The 23452-nt window shown below is 38.9% G+C and overlaps 2 protein-coding genes across 2 annotated transcripts; both read right to left on the bottom strand.

Moving 5' to 3' along the window:
• Positions 1 to 6899: 6899 nt before the first annotated feature.
• Positions 6900 to 8750, bottom strand: LOC113640075 (vitelline membrane outer layer protein 1 homolog). The gene is made up of 5 exons (XM_027142420.2): positions 8474 to 8750; positions 8107 to 8231; positions 7726 to 7839; positions 7301 to 7482; positions 6900 to 7143 (listed from the first exon to the last, which is right to left on the bottom strand). Exons 1-4 carry the CDS (start codon positions 8663 to 8665, stop codon positions 7302 to 7304), a joined length of 612 nt encoding a protein of 203 aa, XP_026998221.2. The 5' UTR covers positions 8666 to 8750; the 3' UTR covers positions 6900 to 7143; position 7301.
• Positions 8751 to 18485: 9735 nt separating this feature from the next.
• On the bottom strand, positions 18486 to 20373 carry LOC113640080 (vitelline membrane outer layer protein 1-like). Its single transcript, XM_047805321.1, has 5 exons — positions 20097 to 20373; positions 19721 to 19848; positions 19297 to 19410; positions 18868 to 19049; positions 18486 to 18728 (listed from the first exon to the last, which is right to left on the bottom strand). Exons 1-4 carry the CDS (start codon positions 20286 to 20288, stop codon positions 18869 to 18871), a joined length of 615 nt encoding a protein of 204 aa, XP_047661277.1. The 5' UTR covers positions 20289 to 20373; the 3' UTR covers positions 18486 to 18728; position 18868.
• Positions 20374 to 23452: the final 3079 nt, after the last annotated feature.

Consider the following 23452-nt stretch of genomic DNA (forward strand, 5'->3'; position numbering starts at 1 on the left):
CGCCAGTAAGTCCATATAAGGGCATCTACGTCACGCTGCTCCAGCTTTCTTTGTCATCAGGAAGCGCTCTGTGTATGTGTGTCGTTTGTCTGTCCGTCAATTGCAGGGAAAGAAAAAAAATAGGGAAAGACTAGGCAAAATGTTGCAGTCTAAGCACTTTAAGAGATGCGTGCATCCTTGCCCCCGCTTTATCACGGCGGACGACGCGCATTCTCTTTGTGTGGTGTGTTTGGGAGAGGAGCATGCCCGGTCGGCTCTCGAGGGAGCCGGCTGCGTGCATTGTGAGGGATTCCCTCTCCGCACGCTCCGATCCCGCCTGGCTGTGTTTTCAGCTTCGGCTGCGCCTCGTGGTTCGGGTCCTGCGTCTGCCGAGGCAGCGCGGCGGCTTCAATCATGGGGTTCCCAGGTTGAGTTAGCGGAGGCGGAGCAAGAGACGGGTGTTCCCCTTTCTCTTGCCCTCTCCCCTGACTCCGATCGCTCGGTTTCGCGTTCGGGAGCTCGCGCTGCGATTTCTCCCAACCCGGAAGAGAGCATGCTGCTTTCCGCATCCGGCTCTGAGGAGCTCGATGTCGAAGGGGAGGGGCTTTCCACCTCAGAACGGCCGACGCAATCAGTCGCGTTCGAGGAGCTCCTCGAGGTAATAACTCGGGCTGTTGAGAAGCTGAATTTAGATTGGCCTGAGGAGGTAGTTGGTGTCGCCCATTCTAAGCTGGACGACCGCTTTCTCACTTCAGGCCGTCAGCCACCTGCACGTCTGCCATTTCTTCCAGACCTCCATACTGAGGTTACGAGGTCTTGGAAAAATCCCTTTTCGGCGCGTGTATTTTCTCCAGCCATGTCAGACTATTCAGCCATTAATGGGCTTGAAGACCATGGGTATAGGACGATGCCGAGGGTTGAAGAGACGCTAGCCAGTTATCTCTCCCCTGCATCGCCCGCATGGAGAAGACCTGCCCTTCCATCCAAGCCATGTAGGACCACTTCGGCCATTGTGGGTAAGGCCTATGAGGCAGCGGGTCAAGCGGGTGCAGCGCTGCACACCATGGCGGTCTTGCAGGCCTACCAGGCTGATCTGCTAGCAGAGCTGGATGGCGGTGAAGGGCTGGGACCTCAGGCGGTGTCCGAGCTCCGCCGCGCCACTGATCTCGCCCTCCGTGCCACGAAGCAGACGGCCCGCTCTATAGGCCGTACTATGGCTGCGCTGGTTGCCGTCAAATTAAACTTGTGGCTTAATTTGACAGGCATAAGGGAGAAGGATAAGTCCTTTCTCCTGGACGCCCCAGTTTCACCTCAGGGCTTGTTCGGCGACGCAGTTAGTACTGTCGTCGACAGGCATCAGGAGGTGAAACGCCATTCAGCGGCGTTCAAGGAGTTTCTCCCTCGCCGCGGGGAGCAGCCTGGGCCATCATCTAGCCGCCCCCCCCCCCCCTTCTAGCTCACTCAGGGCAGTGAGAAGAGCTAGTGTGGCGGCCCGAGCCCCCCCGTCTAAAACTAGGGATGCCGGTTCACATGCCCGGACCCTTAGGTCTGTCCTCTCAGCCAAGCGGGCCATGAAGGAGTCCTGATGCCCTATTCAGAGACGCTCCCCCTACTGCCAGCCCCGCCGCCTTTGTCGTTTCGGGGGGCAGTGGGGCCTGTGTCGGCTCCCCTTTCTTGTGCAGATCTTCCCGGGTTCGCGCCTGCCGGTGCGCTGTTTCAGGGCGCCCGGGAGGTCTGCACAAGTTTGACGCCACTGTTAGGCAGCCTGGCAGCGTGGAAACTTCTGCCAGGGGTGTCTCAGTGGGTCCTGAATACTGTGGAAAGAGGGTACAGGATCCAGTTTTCCTCACGTCCTCCGTGTTTCCAGGGTGTGTTGCCCACAAATGTGGGCGGGCACCAGGCGGCGTTCCTCCGGGAGGAACTCCTCTCACTCCTGGAGAAAGGGGCCATAGAGCATGTTCCCCTCCCAGAGCGGGACTCCGGCTTTTACAGCCGATATTTTGTTGTTCCCAAGAAGGACGGGGGGGGCTGCGTCCAATTCTGGACCTGCGGGCTCTGAACTGTACTCTGAAGACTTACAAGTTCAAGATGCTCACGCTCAAGATGATCGTGTCCCAGATCAGATCCGAGGACTGGTTTGTCACGATCGACCTCAAGGATGCTTATTTCCACATAAGCATTCTGCCGGAGCACAGGAAGTTCCTCAGGTTCGCTTTCGGGGGCGAAGCGTACCAGTATCGTGTCCTTCCTTTTGGCCTAGCCCTTTCACCACGCACGTTCACGAAGTGCATAGATGCTGCCCTGGCACCATTGCGTCTCCAGGGCATCCGTGTACTGAACTACCTGGACGACTGGCTCATTCTTGCCCAGTCGGAGGCTATGGCAGCCAGGCATCGAGATGCTGTGCTTGCCCACATGAGGTCCTTAGGACTCAGGCTGAACCCAGGAAAGTGTGTGCTTTCTCCTTCTCAGAGAACCACCTTTCTGGGGGTGGTTTGGGACTCCACCACGATGCGGGCACATCTGTCTCCCACCCGGGTGGCCTCCATCTTGTCGGCGGTGAAAGCTATTCGGCTAGGCCACAGCCTCTCTGTTGCCGAGGCACAGAGGGTGCTCGGACTCATGTCAGCAGCAGCCAACGTTATTCCTTTGGGTCTGCTTCACATGAGGCCATTCCAGCTCTGGCTCAAGGGGGCGGGCTTTCATCCTCGCAGGCATCCCCTCAGGGTTATACGGGTTACGCGCCGTGGGCTTCGTACCCTCCTTATGTGGAAAAGACCCCGGTTTTTGGCCTTGGGTCCCATTCTAGGGGTGTGTCACCGTCGCAGGACTCTTTCGACAGACGCCTCGCTTTCGAGCTGGGGCGCAGCCTTAGATGGCCGCCCGGCCCAGGGTCTATGGGAGAGCCCCTGTCTCTCATGGCACATAAATTGCCTGGAGATGAGGGCTGTGTTCCTAGCGTTGCAACACTTTCTCCCGCACCTGGAGGGCTGTCATGTCCTAGTGCGAACAGACAGCACCGCGGTGGTGTCCTATATCAACCATCAGGGCGGTCTGCGTTCACGCCCCCTGTTCAGGTTGGCGTGGCAGATTCTGCTCTGGGCAGAGACCAGGTTTCTTTCGCTAAGAGCGGTTTTTATCCCAGGGCGTGTAAATCGGGAGGCAGACTTCCTGTCGAGGCAGGTGCTAAGGCCCGGGGAGTGGCGTCTTCACCCTCACGTGGTGAAGCGAATCTGGCAGATTTTCGGCCGGGCGGAAGTGGATTTGTTCGCCTCAGAGGAGTCGACCCACTGTCCGCTGTGGTTCTCCCTCTCTCACCCGGCCCCGTTGGGCCTGGATGCCCTGGTATGGACGTGGCCGAGGCTCCGTCTGTACGCCTTTCCCCCGGTAGCTCTGCTCCCGCAAGTCCTAGCCAGAGTGCGCCACGACCGGGTCAACCTTCTCCTAGTTGCCCCCCGTTGGCCCTCTCGGGTTTGGTTCACGGACCTAGTCTCCCTCCTTTACGGCACTCCATGGGAGGTTCCCGTCAGGAGGGATCTCCTCTCTCAGGCGCAGGGGGCAACTCATCACCCCCGCCCTGAGATGTGGAAGCTTTGGGTCTGGCCCCTGAGGGGGACCAGCTCCTAGACGCAGGCCTCTCAACTGAGGTGACAGAGACTCTGCTGAATGCTAGGGCTCCCTCCACTAGGAAACTGTATGCTCTGAAGTGGAGGCTTTTCCGCCTCTGGTGTGACGAGAACTCTCAGGATCCAGTTCACTGCCCGGTTGGTACAGTGCTGGAGTTCCTGCAGTCTTGCTTTTCTCGGGGATTTGCAGGCTTTGTCGATCGCCCCCGCCTGCCTAGAGTTTGCCCCCGGTATGTCCAAGGCTATCCTGCACCCCAGGCCAGGATATGTCCCTAAGGTGCCCAGGATGGCGGGATGTCCAATCATCCTGCAAGCCTACTTTCCCCCACCCCATGAGTCGGCGGAGCAGGAGAGGCTGCACTTGCTTTGCCCGGTAAGGGCCCTGAGGACTTACGTCCACCGCTCTAGCTCGTGGCGTAACTCCTCTGCCCTTTTTGTCTGTTTTGGGGGCCGGAATAGGGGTAATCCAGTTTCCAAACAGCGCCTGGCGCACTGGGTGGTGGAGGCCGTTACTCAGGCCTATGAGGTGCGCGGTCATGCCTCACCTCTTGGCATCAGGGCCCACTCCACTAGGGGTATCGCCTCATCCAGTGCCTTGGCCAGGGGTGTCCCCATTGAAGATATTTGTGCTGCGGCAGGATGGTCCTCTCCGCACACCTTTATCAGATTCTATGACCTGGACTTGGACCCCACTCCAGGGTCCCAGGTACTGCGGGGCCTATGATGTGCTGTTCCCAGTCTGCTCGTGCTCTCTCACGGCCTCTGGCGCAGTCATCGACTGGTGCGTGGCGGCGTGGGTATTGGCATTCCCATAGCGTCAGCACTGACGCAGCGTCGAGTTCCCCGCCTCATATTTCCTGCTAAAGGGGGGCCTCCTGTACTTTCATAGGTAATGCCACGGTAAACCCTGTTCCACACACCTAAACCGCCCTCCTCTTTTTTATGTTGAGCACTTAAGATTGTCCGTCTACCACTTTCAGACTGATTGTGGGGGGGGTGCCTTTCTTAAGGGCACCTCAGTCGTGGCATTGCCGACCCAAGACTCAAACCCACAATCTTAGGGTTAGGAGTAAAACTCTCTAACCATTAGGTCACAACTTCCCCTTGGCCCGGGAAGCCTGGGAGGGACAACATTCCTCGTTCCAAAAATTGGTTGACTATCAGGGACATGCAGGCCAGAATTGACCAGGTTGGCCAAATCATCAAAGAGTATCTTGAGTCAGCCCAGTTAAAGTAACAGAGGGCCTACAATCGCCCTGCACAGCCCTGAGAGTTTCAGCTGGATGATCAAGTTATGCTCCTTGTCCCACACACAGCATGCAAGTTCCTGGCCAAGTGGTAGGGCCCCTACATGGTCCATGAGAGAGTGGAACATTTAAATTAGTGTCTCCAGCAGCCAGTTAAGCAGACAGACACGCATCTTTACCATATAAACACTATGAAAATCCAAACTGCCCTCAGTACCGCCGGTGGCCACTGCCAATGCCGGATTCTTTCATTAGGCCTCTATGGATATCCATCGCCTCATGGATATCATCCTCTCACCCTACTGGCCCTTTGAAGCAGCCTATCTGGATGAAGTCATCATCCACTCTTTCACATGGGTTGACCAACTATACCACCTCAGGGAGGTTCTGTGAGGTCTCTGGAAATGCAGAATCACAGAAAATGTCATCTGGGGCTGACCGAGACCACAGTAGAAAAGGCTAGAGGCCAACTACTTTGCTATAGATGAATATAGCTAGAGAGACTTGAGCAAGGAAGGGCTGCAGTCGTGGCCTAATGGTTAGAGAGTCTGACTCGTAACCCGAAGGTTGTGGGTTCGAGTCTCGGGCCGGCCATGACTGAGGTGCTTGAGCAAGGCACCAACCCCCCACTACCCCCACCCAACTGCTCCCCGGGCACTGCAGCATAAATGGCTGCCCACTGCTCCAGGTGTGTGTTCATGGTGTGTGTGTTCACTGCTGTGTGTGTGCACTTTGGATGGGTTAAATGCAGAGAACGAATTTTGAGTATGGGTCAGCATACTTAGCCGTATGTCACTTCACTTCACTTCACTGGTATTACTCCCAGGGTTCTTGTCCCAGTAGTCCCAGTAGTTGCACAACTCAGCTATCTGGTAGCCTGAATCTACAACCTATGTCTGATGCAGGAAAGGAAACTGATGGTATAGAAGGCATTTTATCTATTACCAAATTTTTTCCTTTGCACCAGGGGCTAGAATAACCTGCCAGTGCCCCTTCATTAGGTCAAGTGGAAAAAATCTGTGTAAACATTAATAATACATATAAATACACAATTCAAAATTAGTGAACTAAAAATAAAATAATGAAATAAATACATTTGTAGTAAGAAAAGTGAAATACATTATATTAAATATTTAAATACAGATGCTTGAAAAATTTACTGAAGTTTACTGCTCTGTTGTCTCTATAAATAAACACTAAGCAGGTGAACTTGAACCTCAGTTCATTTAAACCTAGATATTGTGTTAAAGAAGTGACAGAACAGTAAGATGGAAGCCTAACCTGTAGGATGGTTATTTGTTTTCATTTGTACAATTCAACTTCAGATTAATCAGCAAATGTCCATAAATATGTTAAACAAGAAATCTTTTCACATGTATCGTGTTTATACATAATGCAATGTTAACATCATCTCATGACATAATGTATAAACACGTTTTTGGTATTAAGATTGTACCTGCCCATTATTTTATCTAAGGAATTATTTCCTAATAGATAAACAAACTAGTTGGCATTTTAAAGCACCACATTTCTAACATCATTGTGAGGAAACTGAAACTAAAATTCCATTCATTTGAATACACTCAAAATGGTCTCACCAACAAAGTTTATATTAACAAGAATATGAATAAAGCAGTAAATAACTTATTTTAAATCTTGTATTTAACTCTGTGTGAAAGCAACAAAATATTTTCTTTTCATCGTAACTTTTATTTTTACTTTGGTATTTGTACGTTATCTACTTGTGCCATTAGCTAATTGATGAAAGCAATGAAAGAAAAGAATAAAGAAACATATATTGGATATTAAGATTCTTAAGGTAGAAAATTGGTAGTGGCCTTTTGAAAATGTGAAATTAAAAAAATTTACAAATTTGTTCATTACTGCATTTTGTAACTAAACATTTAATTTACATTTAATTTAAATTTTTTAAATCATTAGAAGAAAAGTATATTTTAAACAATCTTACCACTTATATTTCAAAATATTATTTAAGCTGTTTATCAAGGGCAATAAATGTTTCAAATAAAAACTACAAAAACAGAAATTGAGCTGTGGATCATTTTATTTCATTAAGTAATTCAAAACTGATTTTCACTTAAAGTACAGGCAAAGGATAACAAATAAGACAAAATCATCAGTGAGTACATTTCTGTAATTAGTGACAGATTGATGAGTTATTATTATACATATAATTCACTCAGATATACGATTTCATGAGAAATAAAGAGATTTTGATTCTTTGTTAAATGTAGTAGTCTTCACTCATGTTCTTGTCATGTCAATTCTTGCTGTAAGACAGAAACAAATATCAAAATGAGACCAAAAAAAGAGTTTTTTAGTGTTTAAATCATCTTTAGTGTACACCATTTCCTTTTTATGCCTTTATGCTTTCTGAATAAAAGTGCAATGTCATTCCTTTTGTGATCCAGGTTTGGTAAAACGTACCTTAGTAGCAACAACTGAATTTCACATCATTAAGACTGGTGTCATCTCCTGGGCCCTGAGGCGATTCCACTTTTGTTTGGATACCACAAATCCCAGTTCCACCACAAAGCGAGCTCCAGGAACCCCAGCTACCCCAGCTCATACCACTGCCTTCCAACACAGAGCCCGTGGAGCATTTGAACCTGGAATTTTAATTTAGAGAAACATTCCCTGTTATCTTTTATAGTCAAATTGCTTCATCAAGCAAAGTTATGAAAACGTCCCAACTTTGATCATATCTTGTTAATAATTACTGAATAATACAATTAAGATTATAGTAAGAGATCAAAAAATGTTTAAATATCAGCTTTATCAAAAGTGTTAGTCTTATATTATGTATCTTATTTTTGTGATAATATTGGATGTGTTTGTGAGTTACTAATTACTTTATGTTGTTAGCTGCAGTATCATCTTTCAATCCTTGTTTACCCTCTACTCGCAGCTGGAAAGCTTTCAGTACTCCACTGGGGCACCAAAGAGGCGATGACCAAGACCCCCAGCTGTAAAAAAACAATTAATAATAGTTAATGCCACTACTACAAATAATATTGATCATAATAACAATAATAATATAATAATAATCATCTATATTATAATTATTGTTGTTTAAAACAACTCCAAAACACTTAATAAATAACAGACCAACTTACATTTAAATGATTTAAATCATGACATATGGTTTTCTATTTCTAATTCTCACACTGAATAATAATGTAGGTCTATCTATATGAAAAATTCAGTACATATTGTATGCCTTTTTCTTTTACCTTCCTACAGCAGATCTGATCGTTGTGAAGCCCCCAACAATACCAGTAGAGCCAATGGGTTTAGAGCAGTGAAGAGCAATTCCATTTAGGGCTGTGTCATCTCCAATTCCCCGAGATGACTCAACCTGAAAAACAAACAAGCATAAAACTGCTTTAGCAATAAATATCTTTTGTTGAGTAATTAAATTTGCAGGGTCGTTTAAACCGCACCTTTGAACAAAACTACACAATTATATGTTATGTTTGTTATATTTTTTGTCCAACTGGAATCATTCAGTTTCCCTTCATCTCTGACTTCACAATTTACTGTATTTCACTTGTACAAATATAGATCATTTTAGCTGCACCACAAATAAGCTGTACTTACCCTGAGGCTAAAGCCTGTAGCATAGGTGCCTGTAGGACACTTCTCTGAAGTTCCCCATGTTCCCCAGATCTGTCCGTTCAGCACAGAGATCGAACTGGGAAACGGCCCAACAATTCTGCTTTGTGTATCGTTGACACTTGCACACTCTCTGAAGGAAAGCATGAGCAGAGGCAAAACAAGCACAAGATACATTCTTTTGGATACAGCTGAAACTAAAGTGAAACTGTTATCAGGTAATCAGAATGATTCTCCCTGCAAACGTGCTAATGCTGACAGCAGATGCTTTCTTTCTTTATATACAGTCTACCTTCCCATTCAGTGCAAAGCATTACATAAGTGTTGACTGTAATTATCATATTTTTACCCCTAAAATATTTGGCATTATTCCAAGTCAAAACCAGTGCACAAATAATAAACTGGTTTAATTTAATTAGTCCAGTTCAAATCATGTTTAAAGCAATGACAAATATTTTAAGATTAAAAAACTTTTTCTTCAGCAATAATTTGATTATGTAAATAAAAAATAAAGTAATAAATGTTTGCACATTGGTACAGGATCACTGCTGTTGGCTTTAGGTGTGAATGAGTGTGTGTATGTGTGTGTATGCCCTGCAAAGGATTGGCATAATATCTCTACAATCTCCATACAAATAAACAAATAAAAATGAAATGAATTGAGTTAATTATGTTTATCAGTCACAAATCTTGCTTTTTAAATCACTGCCTGATTACATAAGGTTTGACTTGCATTTCTGTTACAATTCAACATTTTAGTGAATCATTTTGTTCTGAATGTATTTTGTCAAAGCTGAAATTTGAAATGTATTTAAAGATTTGAGATGTGATACAAACACAAACATGTATAATAACGATTCTTGAATTGTGTCATTGTTTAGTTGTCAGTTTTTTAATCACTAAATTATTTATTACTATAAAACTGTATTACATTATATTGTGCCAATAAGTATTTATATTAACAAAATCTATTATTTCTATAACTCCTCTTGTCCTTATTATTATTATTATTATTATTATTATTATTATTATTATTATTATTATTATTATTATTATTACATATAAAACATAAATATAATATATGTACATAAGCATACACCATATTTAGATTCATTATGTTTAAAGCATATAATAATCTTTCATACTTTCATACATTTAAAGCTATCCACAATCTTGCACCTTCATATCTTCTTGATCTTCTTCATACTCCAAAACCAACTCACACTCTTAGGTCTTCTTTTTCCACTCATGTCATTGTTCCCTCTGTCCGTCTTGTAACTATGGGGAATAGAGCTTTCAGTTACTCTGCACCTCAGCTCTGGAACTCACTTCCATCTGAACTCTGCAATATTGATTCTCTTTCATCATTTAAATCTCAGCTTAAAACTCATCTGTTTAGTTTAGCTTATTCTACATCATGATTTGTAATGCTGGTATAATTTGTACTTCTATATAACTATTCTATTTTTCTTTTTTTGTACGGTGACCTTGAGTGTTCAGAAGGGTGCCTTTAAATAAAATGTATTATTATTATTATTATTATTATTATTATTATTATTATTATTATTATTATTATTATTATTATTACTGTATTCTTCAAGAATACTGTATTTACCATAATTAACATTTATATAACACAAGGAAGGATAATGAATATAAATCCAAGGGAGTTTCTGTGCCATCCAGGGTATGATTAGATATAATTGTTGAGATGTTTGAGACACACACTAACACCCACGCAAAAACGCACACATACACACCCACACAAACACAGAGACAAACAAAACAAAAGTAAAAGTACAATTTTCCTTGCTAAACCTTTCCTTGTTTGTCAGATCACTAAGTAAACAATAATACATTAGACAAGGTAACTTACCTTTTACAGTTTATTTTATTATATATTGTATTTTGTGACCATTAATCTAAAAACAGTAATCCACAACAACAACAAAAAAAGATTGTTTTCAAAAAGATTTGCTGGTTGGCAAACTGATGTAATTCAAAAAAGTGTCTTAAACAATTAATGCTGACTGTACAAACATTATCCTGTAGTTTCTGTCACTTGGATATTTACAAGGATATTTATATAAATATATACTCTGCATGACAATCTATTTAATCAATCAAAATTAACACACACACACACACACACACACACACACAATATATACATACATATATATATATATATATATATATATATATATATATATATATATATATATATATATATATATATATATATATATATATATATATAGTATTGGAACAGCAACGCCATTTCATTTGTTTTTCTATTTTTCTATACACTGAAGATGTTAGGGTGTGAGATAAAAAGATGAATATGAGGCAATAGAGCGGAATTTCAGCTTTAATTTCCTCATGTTTACATCCAGAAGTGTTGTTGATTTGTTTGGTAAGTCAGTTTAAACCCCGATTTAGATTTAGGGCTCAAAACGTACTAAACAGATTTAAGGGTTTCGAAAAAAATAAGGAAACGAAACCTGGAATTCTGCTCTGGTATGTCATGTTCTCACAGTCTTCTCATAATCGCTTGACGCACTCACCAAAACATTCAGCGGGAAATGTCTGATATATAATAAGAATGATATACAAAAGGATTAATTATATTTATAATTATGCTTCAGAAAGGTGTACTATGTTTCCTTTAATCATGCAGCTAAACAGAAAGTAAAACTAAATAAATGATTATGAATCCAGAAAATAAAATAATACCTCCTTGATGAATATTACCCACATTCACTGTTACATTTGAATTGGTAAGTTTCAAAATTGAGTTTTTCTTGTTCCGTAATTCACATAATTTAGCAACAGAATTAATGTATAGTAGTTTGGGCAGCAAATTGCCTTAGAATTACAATCACATTTTATTTCATTGTTTATTTCAACTCTAAAATATGAATTTTAAAATAGAAAATATTCTGTAATATACAGTACAGAACAATGATGCAAATGTTGATCAATTATACATAATTGCATGGTGTTGGTAATGTGATGGCTCTTAAGGATCCCAGAAAAAAAACAAAAAGATCAAAAAGGGTTTAGTTACATCTGTGTTTGTTTCCCTGTCAGGAAGGTTCAGTGTTTTTATAAATTGGAAATAAAAATCACCGCTGAATATTTTCTAAATATTCTGAATTTGCTCCTGAATATAATACTTTTTGTGCATGCAAAGGAATAAAGGAATAAACTGTAAAAAGTCAGTTTAGAGCCCCATTTAGATTTAGGGCTCAAAATGTCCTAAACATATGTAAGGATTTACAAATAAATATAAGGAAATGAAAGCTGAAATTCTGCTCTGGTGTGTCATGTTCTCACAGTCTTCTCCTAATTGCTTGACGCACTCACCAACACATTCAGCAGGAAATGTCTGATATATAATAAGAATGATATATAAAGGGATTAATTATCATTATAATTATGCTTCAGAAATGTGTACAATGTTTCCTTTATATGTGTCTGGGAGTGTTTTAGAAATTGCTGCTGAATATTTTCTTCTTTTTGTACATTTACAAAGTAAAATTAACAAGAAGTACAAAGTAATAATTTAAAAAGCTGTATACATATTAAAATATAATAAATGTACATTTTCTTTTTGATGAACTTGGTAGATAATAATAATAATAATAATAATAATAATAATAATAATAATAATAATAATAATAATAATAATAATAATAATAATAAACAATATAATACTTTTTGTGTATTCAAATGTTTGGACACATGAATATGGTTTATGTTGTTTCTTTTTTCATCATTTTAATTTTTAGATCTTATTATTCACCTTTATCAGACAAATACTAGTTTGTATGTTTTAACAAAAAGATGTTCCATAGCTACTAACTTTTTTTTAATACTAATTATTCACATAAGAAAAAGACAACATATTTTAAATCTCTGGTTAATTCTCTGCAGACCACTTGAAGGAATTCTCCGCATCTTCTTCATCTGTTGATAGTTTCATTTCCCCTTTACTATGCTTATGTTTTGTGTGTTCACGTTTCAGTGCTTCACTGTTTCTTTGTCAACATTTTGTTGATGCCAGATTTGTTATCCTATTGGCATAGTCTTTTTTCCTATTGTTTATGTTTTGCTAAAGTAGAAACAGTTGCATTATGCTTATGAATTGTGAGTCATATATTTATTTCATACAATTGCCACATACATTTAATCTTTAAATCTGCTTTGACTGGCTGAGCTCTCCATGCTTGTTCTGCCCCAAAAGCACGCTGACACACTGTAGAGGTTAATGGCTGCCCAGTGTCTGCTCTCCTGGATTCAGGAAGCACCATTACACTGGTGCACCTGACACTTTGATCTCAACCAGTTAAGGTGGCAAGGATGGTTGCGGTCTTGTGTACTCATGCCAAGGCACGATCAGTCTCAGCCGTACTAGTCCAGGTCTACAGCCCACCTGGAGAGTGGCCGCATCTGGTGGGGCTCATCCCTGAGCTTCCGGAGCCCCTTGGACATGACTGGCTGGGGTTCCAAGCAGCCATGAGTGCCATCGCCATAGGGTGGAATGGGACACCAAACGGGATGCCGCTTCCCCAGGTGAGTCTCTCCAGGATGCTCACTTATTGTTATGTGTGTCAAAGCAGGCCAAAGGGGAGGGGAGATTTGGGTAAGAGCAAAAAGAGGACAATTGGCTGAAGCATTGTTGGGTCCAGGTGCTTCAAATAAAGTATAAACCAAGGCCCTGAAGGTCGGCTACCTGCCTCGTATTTCCTGGTAAATGGGGGACCTCCTGTACTTCCACAGAGAATGACACAGTGAACCCGGTTCCCCACACCTGAACCGCCCTCCTCTTTTTCAGTTAGGCACCTAAGAATGTCCGTGTACCACTCTCCGACTGAAGGACTCTCTGACTGGAGTGGTAAACCAGACCCTCAAAAAATGCGATGCCAGATAGTAAAGGAGGACTTCCTCTTTGCTGTCAGGGAAACTCTCCAGGCCTTAAGGAGTTTCACCCCCTTTGGACTCCTGTTTGGACTCCAACCTTAACGACTGTTGGGAATGGACCGAGAAGTCTGGGAGGGACAACATTCCTCATTTCGGGAAATTGGTTAACTTTATCAGGGACATGCAGGCCAGAATCGGCCGGGTTGGCCCAATTGTCAAAGAGTATCTTGAGGTAGCCCAGTGAACAGAGGGTGTACAAACAACCTGCACATCCCCAAGAGTTCCAGCTGGGTGATCAAGTTATGCCCCTTGTTCTTTCTATGGATATCCATCGCCTCATGGATATCATACTCTTGCACTCCTGGCCCTTTGCAGCAGCCTGGACGATGTCATCATCTACTCCTCCACATGAGTTGACCAACTATACCACCTCGGGGAGGTTCTGGAAATGCAGAATCACAGAGAATGTCACCTGGGGCGGACTGAGACCACAGTAGAAAAAGTTAGAGGCCACCGACCTTGCTCTGGATGGCAAAAGTCTAAGGACAGCAATGCCAGGGTAACACGATGGTTTATATCTTTACAGGTCTTATTGTTCCAGTCCAACATTGCACCAGAAACCAGCATGGCAACACCAAAGGCCTCACACAGTTATGCACTCTGGGGACAGTGACTGCCAGGCAGCTAAAAGGGAACCCTGTGACAGTGGCATGAAAAACAACAAACTCTCTGTCCTCAACCATGGCCTTTCTCTGCCCTCTGTCCACTAAACCCAATATGACTTCTTGTTTTGACCTTTCAGAAGCATTTGATATGGAAAGGCTCTCTTGCTACCCTCAGGAGTCTCAGAATTTCTTGGATCAGCATGGGAATGGTTTGCATCCTACCTGGACGTTCACTCATATTAGTTAACATGGAAGGGAGTGACATATGCTCCATGCAGGTACTCCAATGGTGTCCCACAGGGCTTGGTACTTTGTCCTCTCCTTTTCTCCCTGTATACTCACTTCCTTGGGAAAGTTATTTTCTCACACGTGTTCTCTTACCACTGCTATGCTGATGATCCTCAAAAACAAGACAAAAATAAAAGTAAGAGTTTCCTTGCTAAACCTTTCCTCATTCTTCAGATCCCTATATAAACAATAATAAATTAGAGAAGTTAACTTACTTTCTACAGTTTATTTTATTATATATTGTATTTTGTGATCATTAATCTAAAAGCAGTAATTCACAACAAAAAAAGAAAAGATTGTTTTCAAAAGGATTTGCTGGTAATTCAAAAAAGTGACTGTACTAACATTATCCTGTAGTTTATGTCACTTAGATATTTAGAAAATATAAATATATACTCTGCATGACAATTTATTTAATCAATCAAAACATGAATATGAGACGATAGAGCAGAATTTCAGCTTTAATTTCTTCATGTTTACATCCAGATGTGTTGTTGATTTGTTTGGTAAGTCAGTTTAGAGCCCGATTTAGATTTATTTATTTATTACAGGGACAATGCATATTAATAAACATTTCTGTCAATATGCCAGAGTTAGCAGATGGCTATTTTTCACCTGTAGTCCCTAGACAGATGGTAATAGTCACCCTAAAAAGGATAAAAGTAAATAAAAGTACATATTGAAAAAACAATAAGTACTACTATTGCTATAATGTACATTAGAAACACAAGACGCCAGCAATCAAACAAACATCAGACAAATACATGAACACACACACACACACACACACACACACACAAAAACACAAAAACCATCAGGGGCAACGAGATCAGGTCAAAAACTATGCTAATGTTGACATATGCTAACTGGATCTTAAATGTACTATAGGTGTTCAGGTTTCTGATGTTTATAGGGGTAAGGTTCCACTGAGTAGCAGCTCGAACAGAAAAAGCAGTTTGGCCAAATACACTTTTCCTAAAGGGAATGATACAATCTCCCCTCACTGCACCTCTGGTTCTATGATGATCAGCTCTTCGGATGTTGACAAACTGATGGAGCGGAGGGGATGATAAACCATGAATAATTTTATAAACAAGACATAGATTTGAGAATTGTACCATGTTTTCCCAGCTGAGTAATCTATATTTTTGTATTATTGGACAATAATGAGAAATGTTTGATTTCTTATCCAGAATTTTTACAGTTCGTTTGTAAAGTGATTGAAGTGGTTTCAGAGTTGTAACACTAGCTTGTGACTAAACGGGCAAACAGTAAGAGATATGTGAAAAAATCATAGAGTGCATGTACATTTTTGCTGCCTCAAAATGGGCTCAAAATGGGCTCAAAATGTACTAAACAGATGTAAGGGTTTAGAAATAAAAATAAGGAAATGCAAGCTGAAATTCTGCTCTGGTGTGTCATGTTCTCACAGTCTTCTCTTAATCGCTTGACGCACTCATTAACACTTTCAGCGGGAAATGTCTGATATATAATAAGAATGATATATAAAGGGATTAATTATCATTATAATTATGCTTCAGAAATGTTTCCTTTAATCATGCAGCTAAACAGAAAGTAAAACGAAATTATAAATCTTTCAAGCTGGCAGTTATTAGGCCACTCATTAAGAAACCTAATCTAGATCCTAATGAACTATCAAATTACAGACCTATTTCACATCTTTTGTTATTTCACATCTTATGTCTAAAATACTAGAAAAGGTTGTGTTTGTTCAACTGAGCTCCTTCTTACAGGAGGAGAACAATATCTTTGAAGAGTTTCAGCCAGGTTTCAGGCCCCATCATAGCACAGACACTGCACTTGTTAAAGTTACAAATGACTTGTTCCTAGCTTTGGACCAAGACTGTATGTCCCTATTAGTTCTACTTGACCTTAGTGCTGCATTCAACTCTATAGATCAGAACATTCTTCTAGATCGCTTACAAAATTACACAGGTATTCATGAACAGGCTTTAAGTTGGTTTAGATCCTACCTATCCGATCAATACCATTTTGTAGAATTAAATAGTGAATGCTCCTGTTTATTGCCAGTTAATTATGGGGTTCCTCAAAGATTAGTCCTAGGACCCCTGCTTTTCTCGATATACTGTACATGCTTCCATTAGGGAACATTATTAGAAGACATGGGATTAATTTCCACTGTTATGCTGATGATACACAGTTATATATCTCATCAAAACCAGATGAAATAGCTAAATTGTCCAAATTAACTCAATGCCTTAGAGAGATAAAAGACTGGATGAGCTGTAATTTTCTGTTGTTAAACTGATAAGACAGAAATACTACTTATCGGTCCAAAAAACAGTACACAGATGCTCTCACAATTCAACTTCCATTTAAAGGGATGTACTGTAACTAGTAGCTCGACAGTAAAAGACCTGGGTGTTATACTAGACAGCAACTTGTCTTTTGAAAATCATATCTCCCATGTTACAAAAACAGCTTTCTTCCACCTTAGAAATATTGCCAAGCTGAGAAACATCCTGTCTGTATCTGATGCGGAGAAGCTAGTTTATGCATTCATGACATCTGGACTGGACTATTGTAATGCATTACTAGGTGGTTGTCCTGCATCTTTAATAAATAGGCTACAGTTAGTCCAGAATGCAGCTGCCAGAGTTCTCACTAGGACAAGAAAGTATGATCATATAACTCCAATTTTATCATCTCTACACTGGCTACCTGTTAAGTTTAGAATTGACTACAAACTGCTGCTACTTATGTACAAGGCTCTTAATGGTTTAGCTCCCATGTATCTAACTAGTCTTCTAACACATTACAATCCTTCACGCTCTCTGAGATCACAAAACTCAGGACTACTGCTAGTTCCCAGAATATCTGTCTACTAAAGGTGGTAGAGCGTTTTCGTATTTAGCTCCCAAACTTTGGAATAGTCTTCCTGATAGTGTTCGGGGCTCAGACACACTTTCCCTGTTTAAATTTAGATTAAAAACTCATCTCTTTAGTCAGGCGTACACATAATACATCCCATAATATCATGCACCAGTACATCAGACCAGCACATTTTTATGAACAGCAGATATGTTAATCCCTTTCCACTGCTTCTCTCTTTGTACCCATCCCGAGGCATCCAGACACTGTACCAGCTCCCAACGTCCTCTGTGGGACGAAGCCTTTGGACGTCCACTGAGCCGAGGCCGACTCTAAGAATCCTGAGACATCTCCAGTTAGACTCTGTGGTACTCAGGAGATCAGAAGTCCTTGAACCTCACACCAATACAACATTTTACTGACTGTATATTACAATCACACCCCCAGTGTCACCCATATGAGGATGGGTTCCCCCTTGAGTCCGGTTCCTCTCAAGGTTTCTTCCTTTACCAATTTAAGGGAGTTTTTCCTTGCCACTGCTGCCTGAGTCACCTCAGACTTGCTCATAGGGGAATAAATACATACACACTGTGAACTATATACATCTAATAATAATCTAGAATTTTTATTCTGTTAATTCTTATTCTTTTATATTCGTTATTTCCTTTATCATAATTAGTTTACCTTCTGCTCTGTGTTTATGTTCTGTAAAGCTGCTTTGAGACAATGTCAATTGTAAAAAGCATTATACAAATAAACTTGAATTGAATTGAATATAAAGCAACTAAATATTTTCTTTTTATCTTATCTTTTATCTTTACTGTGGTATTGTGCACGTTATCTTCTTGTGATGTATCTAACTAGTCTTCCAGCACGTTACAATCCTTCAAGCTCTCTGAGATCACAAAACTCAGGACTTCTGGTAGTTCCCAGAATATCTAAGTCTACTAAAGGTGGTAGAGCGTTTTCGTCTTTAGCTCCCAAACTTTGGAATAGTCTTCAGTGCCAGTAGAAGACAGTGCCAGTAGCTAATTGACGAAAGCAAATTAAATAAAATAAATTTGTTCATTACTGCATTTTGTAATTAAACAATTAATTTACATTTAATTTTAAGTAAATGGTAGGGTCCAATTTTTTTATCTAGATTTTTAAATCTTTACAAGAAAAGTATATTTTTAAAAAAATTAACACATATATTTGAAAATATTACTTAGATTATCAAAGGCAATAAATGTTCAAATAAAGACTAAAAAACTCACAGAAACTGAGCTGTTGATCATTTTATTTCATTAAGTAATTCAAAGCTGATTTTCACTTAAAGTACAGGCAAAGGATAACAAATAAGTTAAAATCATCAGTGAGTACATTTCTGTAATTAGTGACAGATTGATGAGTTATTATTATACATATAATTCACTCAGATATATGATTTCATGAGAAATAAAGAGATTTTGATTCTTTGTTAAATGTAGTTGTCTTCATTCATGTTCTTGTCATGTCAATTCTTGCTGTAAGACAGAAACAAATATCAAAATGAGACCAAAAAAAGAGTTTTTTAGTGTTTAAATCATCTTTAGTGTACACCATTTCCTTTTTCTGCTTTTATGCGTTCTGTTCCTTTTGTGATCCAGATTTGGTAAAACGTACCTTAGTTGCAGCAACTGAAGACGACATCATTAAGGCTGGTGTCATCCCATATGCCCTGAGGCGATTCCACTTTTGTTTGGATGCCACAAATCCCAGTTCCACCACAAAGTGAGCTCCAGGAACCCCAGCTACCCCAGCTCATACCACTGCCTTCCAACACAGAGCCCGTGGAGCATTTGAACCTGGAATTTTAGGTTAGAGAAACATTCCCTGTTATATTTTCTAGTCAAATTGCTTCATCAAGCAAAGTTATGAAAACGTCCCAACTTTGATCATATCTTGTTAATAATTATTGAATAATCCAATTAAGATTATAGTAACAGATCAAAAGATTTTTAAATATCAGCTTTATCAAAAGTGTTAGTCTTATATTATGTATCTTATTTTTCGATAATATTGGATATGTGTTTTTTGTGAGTTACTAATTACCTTATGTTGTTAGCTGCAGTATCATCTCCCCATCCCTGTTTACCCTCTACTCGCAGCTGGAAAGCTTTCAGTACTCCACTGGGGCACCAAAGAGGCGATGACCAAGACCCCCAGCTGTAAAAAAAACAATTAATAATAGTTAATAGTTAATAGTTATTACTACTACTACTACAAATAATAATGATGATACAAATAACAATAATAATCATCATCTCCATTATTTATATTATAATTATTGTTGTTTTAAAACTCTCCAAAACACTAAATAAATAACAGAACAAATTATATTTAAATGATTTAAATCATGACATTGGTTTTCTATTTTGCATTCTCACACTGAATAATCTTGGTCCAGAATTTAGGTATTGTAGGTTTTCTATCTATATGTAATATTCAGTAAATATTGTATGCCTTTTTCTTTTACCTTCCTACAGCAGATCTGATAGTTGTGAAGCCCCCAATATTATCGGTAGAGCCAATGGGCTTAGAGCAGTGAAGAGCAATTCCATTTAGGGCTGTGTCATCTGACCAAATTCCCTGATATGACAGAACCTGAAAAACAAACAAGCATAAAACTGCTTTAGTAATAAATATGTTTTGTTGAGTAAATTTATTTGCAGGGTCTTTCAAACTGCACCTTTGAACAAAACTACACAATTCTGTGTTATGTTTGTTACATTTTGTGGCCAACTGGAATCATTCACTTGCCCTTCTTCTCTGACTCTGACTTCACAATTTACTGTATTTCACTTTTACAAATATAGATCATTTTAGTTACACCACAAATAAGCTGTACTTACCCTGAGGCTAAAGCCTGTAGCATAGGTGCCTGTAGGACACTTCTCTGAAATTCCCCATGTTCCCCAGATCTGTCCGTTCATAACAGAGATCAAACTGGGAAACGGCCCAACAATTCTGCTTTGTGTATCATTGACACTTGCACACTCCCCGAAGGAAAGCATGAGCAGAGGCAAAACAAGCACAAGATACATTCTTTTGGATACAGCTGAAACTAAAGTGAAACTGTTATCAGGTAATCAGAATAATTCTCCCTGCAAATGTGCTCATGCTGACAGCAGATGCCTTCTTGTTTATATACAGTCTACCTTCCCATTCAGTGCAATGTATTACATAAATATTGACTGTAATTATCATATTTTCCCCCTCAAATATTTGGCATTAATCCAAGTCAAAACAGTTCAGTTCAAATCATGTTTAAAGCAATGACAAATATTTTAAGATTAAAAAACTTTTTCTTCAGCAATAATTTGATTATGTAAATAAAAAAGAATTGTTAAGTAATAAATGTTTGCACATTGGTACAGGATCACTGCAGTTGGCTTTAGGTGTGAATGAGTGTGTGTATGTGTGTGTATGCCCTGCAAAGGATTGGCATAATATCCCTACAATCTCCATACAAATAAACAAATAAAAATGAAATGAATTGAGTTAATTATGTTTATCAGTCACAAATCTTGATTTTTAAATCACTGCCTGCTTACATAAGGTTTGACTTGCATTTCTGTTACAATTCAACACTTTGTTCTGAATGTATTTTGTCAAAGCTGAAATTTGAAATGTATTTAAAGATTTGAGATGTGATACAAACACAAACACGTATAATTACGATTCTTGAATTGTGCCATTGTTTAGTTGTCAGTTTTTTAATCACTAAATTATTTATTACTTAAAAAACTGTATTACATAATATAGTGCCAATAATTAGTATTTATATTAACAAAATCTATTATTTCAATAACTCTCCTTGTCCTTATTATTATTATTATTATTACATATGAAACATAAATATAATATATGTACATAAGCATACACCATATTTAGATTCATTATGTTTAAAGCATATAATAATCTTTCATACTTTCATACATTTAAAGCTATCCACAATCTTGCACATTCATATCTTCTTGATCTTCTTCATACTCCAAAACCAACTTAGGTCTTCTTCTTCCACTCATGTCGTTCCCTCTGTCCGTCTAGTAACTATGGGGAACAGAGCTTTCAGTTATTCTGCACCTCAGCTCTGGAACTCACTTCCATCTGAACTCCGTAATATTGATCATCATTTAAATCTCAGCTTAAAACTCATCTGTTTAGTTTAGCTTATTCTACATCATGATTTGTAATGCTGGTATAATTTGTACTTCTATATAACTATTCTATAACTATATATTTTTTTTTCATCTTTTGTATGGTGACCTTGAGTGTTCAGTAAATAATAAATTATTATTATTATTATTATTATTATTATTATTATTATTATTATTATTATTATTATTATTATTCAAGAATACTGTATTTACTGTACTTAACATTTATATAACACAAGGAAGGATAATGAATATAAATCCAAGGGAGTTTCTGTGCCATCCAGGGTATGATTAGATATAATTGTTGAGATGTTTGAGACACACACTAACACCCACGCAAAAACACACATACACACCCACACACAAAGAGACAAACAAAACAAAAGTAAAAGTCAAATTTTCCTTGCTAAACCTTTCCTTGTTTGTCAGATCACTAAGTAAACAATAATACATTAGAAAAGGTAACTTACCTTTTACAGTTTATTTTATTATATATTGTATTTTGTGACCATTAATCTAAAAACAGTAATCCACAACAACAACAAAAAAAGATTGTTTTCAAAAAGATTTGCTGGTTGGCAAACTGATGCAATTCAAAAAAGTGTCTTAAACAATTAATGCTGACTGTACTAACACTATCCTGTAGTTTCTGTAACTTGGATATTTACTATATATATATAGGGTGTGAGATCAAGATGAAGTGTCTTAAACAATTAATGTTAACTGTCTTAACACTTGATTTGAATTGATTTGTTTAGTAAGTCAGTTTAAAGCCCGATTTAGATTTAGTGCTCAAAACATACAAAACAGATTTTAAGGGTTTAGAAATGAATAAGGAAATGAAACCTGGAATTCTGATCTGGTTTGTCATGTTCTCACAGTCTTCTTATAATCGCTTGACGCACTCACCAAAACATTCAGCAGGAAATAATATACAAAGAGATTAATTATAATAATGTTTCAGAAAGGTGTACTGTGTTTCCTTTAATCATGCAGCTAAACAGAAAGTAAAACTAAATAAATGATTATGAATCCAGAAAATAAAATAATTCCTCCTTGATGAATATTACCCACATTCACTGTTACATTTGAATTGGTAAATTTCAAAATTGAGTTTTTGTTGTTCCATAATTCACATAATTTAGCAACAGAATTAATGTACAGTAGTTTGGGCAGCAAATTGCCTTAGAATTATAATCACAGTTTATTTCATTGTTCCTTAACTCTAAAATACAAATTTTAAAATATAAAATATTCTGTAATATACAGAACAATGTTGCAAATGTTGATTAAATATACATAATTGCATGGTGTTGGTAATGTGATGGCTCTTATGGATCCCAGAGAAAGGACAAAAAGATAAAAAAATTTTTAAAAAAAAGGGTAAAGTTACATCTGTGTTTGTTTCCCTGTCACGAAGTTTCAGTGTTTTTAGATATTGGGGAAAAAAAATCGTTGCTGAATATTTTCTTATTTCAGTACATTTACAAAGTAAAATGAATTATTTAAAAAGCTATATGAATATTATAATAAATATGAATGTACAGTTTCTATTTTGTGAACTAAATAGATAATAATAATAATAATAATAATAATAATAATAATAATAATAATATAAACAACAATGTAATACTTTGTGTATGCAAATGAATAAAGGAATAAACTGTAAAAAGTAAGTCAGTTTAGAGCCCCATTTAGATTTAGAGCTCAAAACGTACTAAACAGATATAAGGGTTTAGAAATAAATATAAGGAAATGAAAGATGAAATTCTGCTCTGGTGTGTCATGTTCTCACAGTCTTCTCCTAATCGTTGGACGCACTCACCAACACATTCAGCTGGAAATGTTTGATATATAATAAGAATAATATACAAATGGATTAATTATAATTATTGTAATTATGCTTCAAAAATGTGCACTATTTTTCTTTTATACTGTATGTGTCAGGGAGTGTTTTTAGAAATTAGAAATAAAATTGCTGCTGAATATTTTTTTATTTTAGTACATTTACAAAGTAAAATTAACGAGAAGTACAAAGTAAGAATTAT

The sequence above is a fragment of the Tachysurus fulvidraco genome, chromosome 21 (assembly GCF_022655615.1).
Source record: "Tachysurus fulvidraco isolate hzauxx_2018 chromosome 21, HZAU_PFXX_2.0, whole genome shotgun sequence".
Lineage (NCBI taxonomy): Eukaryota > Metazoa > Chordata > Actinopteri > Siluriformes > Bagridae > Tachysurus > Tachysurus fulvidraco.